Source organism: Pristiophorus japonicus, chromosome 6 (genome assembly GCF_044704955.1).
Source record: "Pristiophorus japonicus isolate sPriJap1 chromosome 6, sPriJap1.hap1, whole genome shotgun sequence".
Classification (NCBI taxonomy): Eukaryota; Metazoa; Chordata; class Chondrichthyes; family Pristiophoridae; genus Pristiophorus; species Pristiophorus japonicus.
The window spans coordinates 143819209-143831233 of record NC_091982.1 but is presented as its reverse complement, the minus strand read 5'-3'; the positions used below and the strand labels follow the sequence as shown (position 1 = coordinate 143831233).

Genomic DNA, 12025 nt, shown 5'->3' with positions numbered 1-12025 from the left:
GACACTCCCAATGCAGTGCTGAGGGAGTGTTGTACTGTTAGAGGTGCCATCTTTCGGATGAGACATTAAACCGAGGCCCCATCTGCTCTCAGGTGGATGTAAAAGATCCCATGGCATTATTTTGAAGAAGAGCAGGGGACTTATCCCCGGTATCCTGGGCCAATATTTATCCCTTAATCAACATTAAAAAAAAACAAATTATCCGGTCATTATCACATTGCTGTTTGTGGGAGCTTGCTATGCGCAAATTGGCTGCCGTGTTTCCCACATTACAACAGTGACTACGCTCCAAAATGACTTCATCGGCTGGAAAGCGCTTTGAGACGTCCGGTGGTCGTGAAAGGTGCTATATAAATGCAAGTCTTTCTTTCCTTTCATTGGCATATGAAGGGGGCCTGAATCTTTTTTTAGATGGCCGTTCCAGGTGCCTGAAAGTTGTCCAAGGCCAATATGACGTCAGGTGTTTTTCAAACGTCTTTGGGGCACAGGGCTTAATCCTGCGAAATTGGTCATTTTTGCTCCCATATTCCACCTGTAAAGTGGACGCACTGATAACCAATTTCACCCCTGAGCCGATTGTATCCGTTATTGTACCATCCACGGCTGGGAGAGGGTGGAATAAGGCTGAGGTACAGATGGACATGAATGGAAATGTAGCTGTTGTTGTTATTGTTGCAAACCTGCTGCATTCGAGTGGTTCTTCCCTCCTGTCTGCTGGTGATCCTGCTGCTCTTGGGCCCGAACCTGTGAAATAATTAGGCACTGCAACACTGTCAGAACTCAGAGTTGATCTTATTGATGTATTGGGATGTAGTGTTAGACATCACCTGTCATAAGAACATAAGAACATAAGAATTAGGAACAGGAGTAGGCCATCTAGCCCCTCGAGCCTGCTTCGCCATTCAAAAAGATCATGGCTGATCTGGCCGTGGACTCGGCTCCACTTACCCGCCCGCTCCCCATAACACTTAATTCCCTTATTGGTTAAAAATCTATCTATCTGTGATTTGAATACATTCAATGAGCTAGCCTCAATTGCTTCCTTGGGCAGAGAATTCTACAGATTCACAACCCTCTGGGAGAAGAAATTCCTTCTCAACTCCGTATTTTGAGACTAGTTCTAGTCTCCCCGACCAGTGGAAACAACCTCTCTGCCTCTATCTTGTCTATCCCTTTCATTATTTTAAATGTTTCTATAAGATCACCCCTCATCCTTCTGAACTCCAACTGTACCCCCTCCAAGGCTAGTATATCTTCCTTAAGTAAGGTGACCAAAACTGCAGGCAGTACTCCAGGTGCGGCCTCACCAATACCTTGTACAGTTGCAGCAGGACCTCCCTGCTTTTGTACTCCATCCCTCTCGCAATGAAGGCCAACATTCCATTCGTCTTCCTGATTACCTGCTGCACCTGCAAACTAACTTTTTGGGATTCATGCACAAGGACCCCCAGGTCCCTCTGCACCGCAGCATGTTGTAATTTCTCCCCATTCAAATAATATTCCCTTTTACTGTTTTTTTTCCAAGGTGGATGACCTCACATTTACCGTCATTGTATTCCATCTGCCAAACCTTAGCCCATTCGCTTAACCTATCTAAATCTCTTTGCAGCCTCTCTGTGTCCTCTACACAACCCGCTTTCCCACTAATCTTTGTGTCATCTGCAAATTTTGTTACGCTACACTCTGTCTCCTCTTCCAGCTCATCTATGTATATTGTAAACAGTTGTGGTCCCAGCACCGATCCCTGTGGCACACCACTAACCACCGATTTCCAACCCGAAAAGGACCCATTTATCCCGACTCTCTGCTTTCTGTTAGCCAGCCAATTCTCGATCCATGCTAATACATTTCCTCTGACTCCGCGTACCTTTATCTTCTGCAGTAACCTTTTGTGTGGCACCTTATCGAATGCCTTTTGGAAATCTAAATACACCACATCCATCGGTACACCTCTATCCACTATGCTCGTTATATACTCAAAGAATTCCAGTAAATTAGTTAAACATGATTTCCCCTTCATGAATCCATGTTGCGTCTGCTTGATTGCACTATTCCTATCTAGATGTCCCGCTATTTCTTCCTTAATGATAGCTTCAAGCATTTTCCCCACTCCAGATGTTAAACTAACCGGCCTATAGTTACCTGCCTTTTGTCTGCCCCCTTTTTTAAACAGAGGCGTTACATTAGCTGCTTTCCAATCCGCTGGTACCTCCCCAGAGTCCAGAGAATTTTGATAGATTATCACGAATACATCTGCTATAACTTCCGCCATCTCTTTTAATACCCTGGGATGCATTTCATCAGGACCAGGGGACTTGTCTACCTTGAGTCCCATTAGCCTGTCCAGCACTACCTCCCTAGTGATAGTGATGGTCTCAAGGTCCTCCCTTCCCACATTCCCGTGACCAGCAATTTTTGGCATGGTTTTTGTGTCTTCCACTGTGAAGACCGAAGCAAAATAATTGTTTAAGGTCTCAGCTATTTCCACATTTCCCATTATTAAATCCCCCTTCTCATCTTCTAAGGGACCAACATTTACTTTAGTCACTCTCTTTCGTTTTATATATCGGTAAGAGCTTTTACTATCTGTTTTTATGTTTTGCGCAAGTTTACTTTCATAATCTATCTTTCCTTTCTTTATTGCTTTCTTAGTCATTCTTTGCTGTCGTTTAAAATTTTCCCAATCTTCTAGTTTCCCACTAACCTTGGCCACCTTATACGCATTGGTTTTTAATTTGATACTCTCCTTTATTTCCTTGGTTATCCACGGCTGGTTATCCCTTCTCTTACCGCCCTTCTTTTTCACTGGAATATATTTTTGTTGAGCACTATGAAAGAGCTCCTTAAAAGTCCTCCACTGTTCCTCAATTATGCCACCGTTTAGTCTGTGTTCCCAGTCTACTTTAGCCAACTCTGCCCTCATCCCACTGTAGTCCCCTTTGTTTAAGCATAGTACGCTCGTTTGAGACACTATTTCCTCACCCTCAATCTGTATTACAAATTCAACCATACTGTGATCACTCATTCCGAGAGGATCTTTTACTAGGAAATCGTTTATTATTCCTGTCTCATTACACAGGACCAGATCTAAGATAGCTTGCTCCCTTATAGGTTCTGTAACATGCTGTTCTAAGAAACAATCCCATATGCATTTTATGAATTCCTCCTCCAGGCTACCCCGTGTGATTTGATTTGACCAATCGATATGTAGGTTAAAATCCCCCATGATTACTGCCGTTCCTTTTTCACATGCCTCCATTATTCCCTTGATTATTGTCTGCCCCACCGTGAAGTTATTATTTGGGGGCCTATAAACTACGTCTACCAGTGACTTTTTCCCCTTACTATCTCTAATCTCCACCCACAATGATTCAACATTTTGTTCATTAGAGCCAATATCATCTCTCACAACTACCCTGATATCATCCTTTATTAACAGAGCTACCCCACCTCCTTTCCCTTCTTGTCTATCTTTCCGAATTGTCAGATACCCCTGTATGTTTAATTCCCAGTCTTGGCCACCCTGCAACCACGTTTCTGTAATGGCCACCAAATCATACCCATTTATAATGATTTGCGCCATCAACTCATTTACTTTATTTCGAATGCTGCGTGCGTTTAGGTAGAGTGTTTTAATACTAGTTTTTAAACCATGATTTTTAGTTTTGACCCCTCCTGCAGCCCCTTTATATTCATACATATTGTCCCTTCCTATCACCTTGTGGTTTACACTTACCCCAGTGCTACTCTGCTCTGTTGCCTCCTGCCTTCTGCATTCTTTCTTGGGGTCCTGTTCATCTGCACTCTCACCCACTCTAACTAGCTCAGAGCCCTCTCCGGGGTTCCGAATACTCCTCGCATTGAGGCACCGAGCTTTCAGGCTTGCCTTTTTATTACACTTTGACCCTTTAGAATTTTGCTGTACAGTGGCCCTTTTTGTTATTTGCCTTGGGTTTCTCTGCCCTCCACTTTTACTCTTCTCCTTTCTGTCTTTTGCTTCTGTCTCCATTTTGTTTCCCTCTGTCTTCCTGCATTGGTTCCCATCCACCCAGCCATATTAGTTTAACTCCTCCCCAACTGCACTAGCAAACACTCCCCCTAGGACATTGGTTCCGGTCCTGCCTAGGTGCAGACCGTCCGGTTTGTACTGGTCCCACCTCCCCCAGAACCGGTTCCAATGCCCCAGGAATTTGAATCCCTCCCTGCTGTACCACTGCTCAAGCCACGTATTCATCTGCGCTATCCTGCGATTCCTACTCTGATGAGCACGTGGCACTGGTAGCAATCCCGAGATTACTACTTTTAAGGTCCTACTTTTTAATTTAGCTCCTAGCTCCTTAAATTCGTCTCGTAGGACCTCATCCCTTTTTTTTACCTATGTCGTTGGTACCAATGTGCACCACGACAACTGGCTATTCTCCCTCCCTTTTCAGAATGTCCTGCACCCTCTCGGAGACATCCTTGACCCTTGCACCGGCCCAGTGGCAGAGTGATGATCTGAATTGAGCAGCTATAGAAATCTACATACAGACTTCTGCTCAGATCGAGGACAACTTCAGGAGCTCCAAGGTGGGGAACCAATGGGCTAGTAAGAGTGAGGAACTTAAGGTAATTAATATCAGTAGAGAAAAAGTACTTGAGAAACGAGTGGGACTAAAAGCCGACTAATCTCCTGGAGCTGACGGCCTGCATCCTACGGTTCCAAAAGAGGTGGTTGCAGAGACGGTGGATGTATAGGTTGTGATCTTCTAAAATTCCCTAGTTTCAGGAAAGGTCCCAGTGGATTGGAAGGCAGCAAATGTAACCTATTCAACAAATTTGGGGAGGGGAGGAGGCGAGAGAAAACAGGGAACTATAGGCCAGTTAGCCTGACAGCAGTCGTCGGGAAAATGCTAGAATCTATTATTAAGAGAGTGGTATCAGGGCACTTGGAAAATCATAATATGATTAGGCAGAGTCACCATGGTTTTATGAAAGGGAAATCGTGTTTAACAAATTTATTAGAGTTTTTTGAATATGTCACTAGCTATGTAGGTAGATAAAGGGGAACCAGTGGATGTAGTATATTTGGATTTCCAAAAGGCATTCGATAAGGTGCCACATGAAAGGTTGCAACGTGAGTTGGGGTTGGGGGTAAGGTATTAGCTTGGATGGAGGATTGGTCAACAGACAGAAAACAGAGAGTAGGGATAAATAGGTCATTTTCCGGTTGGCAGGCTGTAACTAATGGGGTGCCATAAAGATCAGTGCTGGGGCCTCAGTTATTTACAATCTATATTAATGACTTAGATGAAGGGACTGAGTGCAATGTATCCAAGTTTACTGACAATACAAAGCTAGGTGGGAAAGTAAGCTATGAAGAGGACGTGAAGATCCCAGCAAAGGGATATAGACAGATTAAGTGAGTGGACAGTAAGGTGGCAGATGGAGTATAATGTGGGGAAATGTGAGGTTATTCACTTTGGTAGGAAGAATAGAAAAACAGAATATTTTTTAAATGGTGAGAAGCGATTAAATGTTGGTGTTCAGAGGGATTTGGGTGTCCCCGTACAGGAAACACAGAAAGCTAGCATGCAGGTACAGCAAGCAATTAGGAAGGCAAATAGCATGTTGTCCTTTATTGCAAGGGGGTTGGAGTATAAGAGTAAGGAGTTCTTGATGCAATTGTATAGGGCCCTGGTGAGACCACACCTGGAGTACTATGCACAATTGTGGACTCCTTATCTGAAGAAGGACATGCTTGCCTTCGAGGTGGTGCAACAAAGGTTCATTAGATTGATCCCTGAGATGAGAGGGCTGTCCTATGAGGAGAGATTGAGTAGATTGGGTCTATACTCTCTGGAGTTTAGAAGAATAAGAGGTGATCGCATTGAAACATAAAAGATTCTGAGAGGGATTGACAGGGTAGATGCTGAGAGGTTGTTTCCCCTGGTTGGAGTGTCTAGAACTAGGGGGAATAGTCTCAGGATATTTAAGACAGGGATGAGGAGGCATTTATTTACTCAGAGGGTTGTGAATCTTTGGAATTCTCCATCCCAAAGGGCTGTGGATGCTGAGTCATTGACTATATTCAAGGCTGAGATAGATAGATTTTTGGACTCGAGTGGAATCAAGGGATATGGAGATCGGGCGGGAAAGTGTGGAGGTAGAAGATCAGCCATGATCTTATTGAATGGCGGAGCAGACTCGAGGGGCCGTATGACCTTCTCCTGCTCTTAATTCTTATGTTCTTTTGTAATATTCCTAGATCTTCAACACAAAGGATGACTATTACCCATGATTGACAGTTAAAGGAATCCAGAACCTTGATTGTGTTGGTACCCAACTGGACTGTGCCTGTACATTGCCTGTCTGCATTGTTGTGTCATGTGTGTTTTGTATTGAGCCCTCATATATTTCTATTGAATCACTGTTGTCTGTATTCAGTCACCGCAGTTTGTATTGTATCAGCCGTGGCTCAGTAGGTAGCACTCTCTCCTCTGAGTCAGAAGGTCATGGAACCCACTCTAGAAACATGCACATAATCTAGGCTGATAGTGCAGCGCTCCCTCAGCATTGCCCTGAAGTATCAGTCAGAGGTGCCGTCTTTCAGATGAGACGTTAAACCGAGGTCTCGCCTGCTCTCTCAGGTGGACATAAAAGATTCCATGGCACTATTTGAAGAAGAGCAGGGAGGTTATCCCTGGTATCCTGGCCGATATGTATTCCTCAATCAACATCGCTAAAACAGATGATCTGGTCATTATCACATTGCTGTGTGTGGGAACTTGCTGTGTGCAAATTGGCTGCCGCATTTCCCACATTACAACAGTGATTATACTTCAAAAAGTACTTCATTGACTGTAAAACACTTTTGGATGTCCTAAGATCATGAAAGGCGCGATTGAGTCCGCACTGTGTCGTATTGAGTCCGCGCTCTGTCTGTATTGAGTCCCCACTGTGTCTATATGGATCTTTCTTGTACTTGTGAGGCATTGTATTTTTGTCCGGATGCTGGATTACTCTGAACCTGCCCAACAAATTTTTCCAGTGGACACAGAAACTAGTCTCAGCCAAAACATATAAAATATCAACAGAGGTGTTCAAATTTATAATGTGTTTGATAGAGTAAGATAAGGAGAAACTGTTTCCACTGGCTGCAGGACCAGATTTAAGATCACTGGTAAAAACCCAGAGGGGAGATGAGGAGAATATTTTTTGCACGAGTTATGATCTGGAACGCATTGCCTGAAAGGGTGGTGGAAGCAGTATCAATAGTAACTTTCAAAAAAGAACTGGATATATACTTGAAAAGGAAAACATTGCAAGGCTAATTGGATCGCTCTTTCAAAGAGCCAGCACCGACACGATGGGCCGAATGGCCTATTTCTGTGCTGTATGATTCCATGATTCGAAGTGACGGTGGGGGTCTGAGATCTGAATTCACAGTTTCATGTTGAGGGGGCAATTCCCTATCAAGTGAGCTACCAGAGGATACCTTACCCCTGCATGTCCGTTTCTGTTGAACAGCAAATTAACGCTCATAACAAAGGCAATGATGATATTTTTTCCCTATTTCTTCAATTTGAAAGGAGCCCCCAAGCCCAGAGTTGCAAACCTTCACCAGCAGATAGATTGTTCCTACTGTGAAGTGACTTGAGCTGTCACTATCCTTCCTCACACCCAAAGTCATCATCATTATTGGCAGTCCCTCGGAATCGAGGAAGACTTGCTTCCACTCTTAAAATGAGTCCTTAGATGGCTGAACAGTCCAATATGAGAGTCACAGTCCCTGTCACAGGTGGGACAGATAGTCGTTGAGGGAAAGGGTGGGTGGGACTGGTTTGCCACACGCTCTTTCCGCTGCCTGCACATGATTTCTGCATGTTCTCGGCGACAACACTCGAGGTGCTCAGCGCCCTCCCGGATGCACTTCCTCCACTTAGGGTGGTCTTTGGCCAGGGACTCCCAGGTGTTAGTGGGGATGTTGCACTTTATCAGGGAGGCTTTGAGTGTGTCCTTGAAACGTTTCCTCTGCCCACCTTTGGCTCGTTTGTCGTGAAGGAGTTCCGAGTAGAGCGCTTGCTTTGGGAGTCTTGTGTCTGGCATGTGGACAATGTGGCCTGCCCAGCGGGGCTGATCGAGTGTGGCCAGTGCTTCAATGCTGGGGATGTTGGCCAACACCCATAGAGCAAAACACTGAATAGCAGCATTTCTCTTTTCTCTCTCCAGGAGACGAGCTGGAGTACATCAGGCCAAATGTCTACAGGAACATTGCGAAACAGTTGAATATCTCGGTCAGTTCCGAAACCATCGTGTCAGACGCATTCTTGGCCGTCGCCGCGGAGCTTTTCTCTGCAGGTAAGTTCCAGAAATGCTGATTCAGTTGTGTATACGGCAGGTAGGAATGGGATGCTGCTCCCTCGACACTGTGCTTGTACTGTTGAGCAATTTCTGTTCTATGTGTAGAACGTACGTCGCCCATCCTTCTCCACACAGGCTCAGCTTTTGTAGAGATCCCCTTGAGCTTTTTGCAGGTTTTTAGTACTTGTATAGATTGGGTTCCTGCTGTTTCTTCCCCACAGTATTTCACAGAGCGATGTGAACAAGCAATCTCCTTCCAGACCCCAGCCAATGATGGCATGAGGCAACTGTAAAGAGAAGAAAGAAAAAACTTGCATTTATATAGCACCTTTTACGACCACCGGACATCTCAAAGCACTTCACAACCAATGAAGTACTTTTGGCGTGTAGTCACTGTTGTAATGTTGGAAACGCGGCAGCCAACTTGCGCACAGCAAGCCCCCACAAACAGCAATGTGATAATGACCAGATAATGTTTTTTTAAATTATGTTGATTGAGGGATAAATATTGGTCCGGGACACTGACATTGGGCCAGACAATCAGGCTTACGCTGAAGCCATGCCCCCACCCCCCCTGTAGACCGCATGAAAGGGCCCATGGTAGCATGATAGCTGCAAGAGCCTTACGTCAGGAGCTCATCAATGATCGCTTTGCCTGAAAGAACGTTGGTGTTATTTACAAGGCTGACACACTGCTGGGTGTGCAGGTCATACATCAATGGTGGGCATCACCTTGGTGACAGTTAAAGTATAAGTTGATTGAAGTTAAGTGTGATTATACCCTTTAATGTTAAGGAATCACTGGCGTGTAATGGTGCAGTTATCTGAGCCAATGTGCTGCAAGGTTTTGTTAAATAAAAAACATTTAAACCGAACATTAGTCTGAAATCATCAGTATTTCTGTACAAACAAACCCTTCCCCCCCTTCCTCCTGCTGCTCCTCCCCACCTCTACCCCTTCCCCTTCCCCTCCTGACTCCAAGCCGCCTGGCCGAGGAGATCCTCAGGCGATGCTTCATTGGGGGGGGGGGGAGGGGGGGTGACGGCCAAAGCGCTGCTTGGACGGATATAGGAGAGGACAGTCCCGAGGTGGGAACGTGCTCCGAGCCATAAGCAAGATGTTGCTGCTGGCTCTCATGTGCGGTTGGCAATGGGGGTGCGGCACCTTGGGGTGCAGTGCGGCGCTCCGGGACCACTGGGAGCCCTCTGCCACCAGCTCCAGGGCCTCCTCCATCCCTTCCATGTTATATCTTATTTATTGGACAAAAACTCGGTGCCAACTACGTTCTTGGTGCTTAGTGGGCTTTTTGCTGCTGGTGAATCTCCGTCGTTCCTCCCACAACAGCCAAAGAAGCACACACCACAGCCACACACTCTTTCAGTCCCTCTGAGATCCCTCTCTGTCTTCTCTTCTGCGCATGTCATGATGACCCCTGACCTCCTGAATCACGGGAATCGAGCGTTGTCATGCCGTTGCTAAGGATGGCCACACTTTACGGCAGAAGGTCAGAAAAATTTAACGCTACCACCCATTTGATATCGCTCGCGGTAACGCCCATTTTCAAAATTGTAAACTAGGTGTTTTGAGAATGAGCGAGAAGCCGGCGATCTGAAACCCCTTTTTTAATGCCCTCGCCGGAAATAACGCCCAGCATTGGAGTGTGTCATTTAGGATTTTATTTTAAATAGTGTGTATGAAAACAATGGATTATTGGCATCTTTTCCTTCTCGCGTTCCCTAATGCTAATACAGTAATTGTTCACCTGAATAATAAAGTTTAACACTTTATTATTAGTCACTGAGAGCTGGCGATCGGCCAGTGGAGTGTATTATAATGGCAAATATTACTCAATAATGGTCTTACTTTGTGTAGCTTACACTCCACTGAAGTGTGTACCTTAGATGGTTCTATAAACAGAGCAGCAGGCTGCAGGAAGGGCATTGAAAGATCATTGTGTTACACCAGCGTTACCAGTTGTAGAATTCTTGCTCTGATGTGAAAGGTTCAAGCCTTGGGCAGAAACCAAGATTCATTCAAACATTGGAAAGAAATGAGGAATCATCGATAATATCCAAGTCACAGTCGTACACTGCGATAATGCATGAAACAGGCCAGAAAAGAAGGATCTGTTGGTAGAATCTGACCCAGGCGACCATGTGGAAAGCTGTGTTTTACTCATTAAACAAACAATAGAAAGCGGTTGTGAGGTGAGAGATCAGAGCACACGTGGACAGACGACCTGATGTTGAATGCTGTCAGTGGGACTTATTCTATGATTGTTGCCAACCTTCCAGGGCTGACCTGGAGGCTCCAGGAATTGAAGATTAACCTCCAGGGGCAGAAAATCTTAGGGGCTTTTAAATAAAACAATGTTTTCCGTTTTCTTTGAATGCTTTGGCTTCTTAGAAAGAAAGACTTGCATTTCAATAGCGCCTTTCACAACCACCGGACATCTCAAAGCGCTTTACCATCATTGAAGTACTTTTGGAGTGTAGTCACTGTTGTAATGTGGGAAACGCAGAAGCCAATTTGCGCGCAGCAAGCTCCCACAAACAGCAATATGATAATGATCAAATAATTTGTTTTGTTATGTTGATTGAGGGATAAATATTGGCCAGGACACTGGGGATAACTCCCCTGCTTCTTCAAAATCGTGCCATGGGATCTTTTAGGTAGATCTGAGAGGGCAGACGGAGCTTCGATTTAATGTCTCATCTGAAAGATCTTAGTTATAAAACTATTGGAGAAGGAAAAGGGTGTTTGACTGACTGAGAGCCAAGAACCATCCAATTGGGTAACAAATAGACTGTTTGTGTCCCAGTTGGTGAGGGAAGGCGGGGAGCCATCAGGATGGACATATTGGATGACCAATGGCAGAAACGTGGGGGTGGGAGGTCATTTGATAAAACCCCTGGGAATATGTCCAACCAGAGTGGGGAACTTTACACACTTGTTTAAGAGTAAAGACGTCTTACTGCAATTATATAGGCCCCTGATGAGACTATACCTGGAGTATTGTGTACAGTTTTGGTCTCCTTACCTAAGGAAGGATATATTTGCCATAGAGGCAACAAAGGTTCACCAGACTGATTCCTGGGATAAGGAATTGTCCTATGAGGAGAGATTGAGCAGACTAGGCCTATATTCTCTAGAGTTTCGAAGAATGAGAGATGATCTCATTAAAACGTATTAGATTCTGAGGGGGATTGATAGAGTAGATGCAGGGAGGATGTTTCCTCTGGCTGGGGAGTCTAGAACCAGGGGTCACAGTCTCAGAATAAGGGGTCGACCATTTAGGACTGAGATGAGGAGAAACCTCTTCACTCAGAAGGTGGTGAATCTTTGGAATTCTCTGCCCCAGAGGGCTGTGGAGGCTCAGTCTTTGAGTATATTCAAGACAAAGATTGATAGATTTTTGGATATTAAGGGGGTTATGGGGACAGTGCAGGAAAGTGGAGTTGAGGTAGAAGATCAGCCATGATCTTATTGAATGGTCTAGCAGGATCGAGGGGCCGAATGGCCTACTCCTGCTATTAATTCTTTTCTTCTTATGTTCTTATTTATAATTTTGCTGCAGATGAGGAGTGGAACATTCCTTCCACATCTGTTTTAGCCTTAGTCTTGCTTCCTCAATGGCTCTCTGTTTAAGGTACCACTGAGTGTGGTACTGAGCGAATTTAAC

The 12025-nt window shown here is 44.9% G+C and overlaps 1 protein-coding gene across 5 annotated transcripts in view; it reads left to right on the top strand.

The window, feature by feature from the left end:
• Positions 1-12025, top strand: part of LOC139265800 (bcl-2-related ovarian killer protein-like) — a 105069-nt gene that overhangs the window by 83043 nt on the left and 10001 nt on the right. For all 5 annotated transcript variants that reach the window (XM_070883237.1, XM_070883238.1, XM_070883241.1 and 2 more), the window contains one exon: positions 8212-8340. In XM_070883237.1, coding sequence (XP_070739338.1) covers positions 8212-8340 — 129 coding nt within the window. The remainder of the gene's footprint in view (positions 1-8211; positions 8341-12025) is intronic.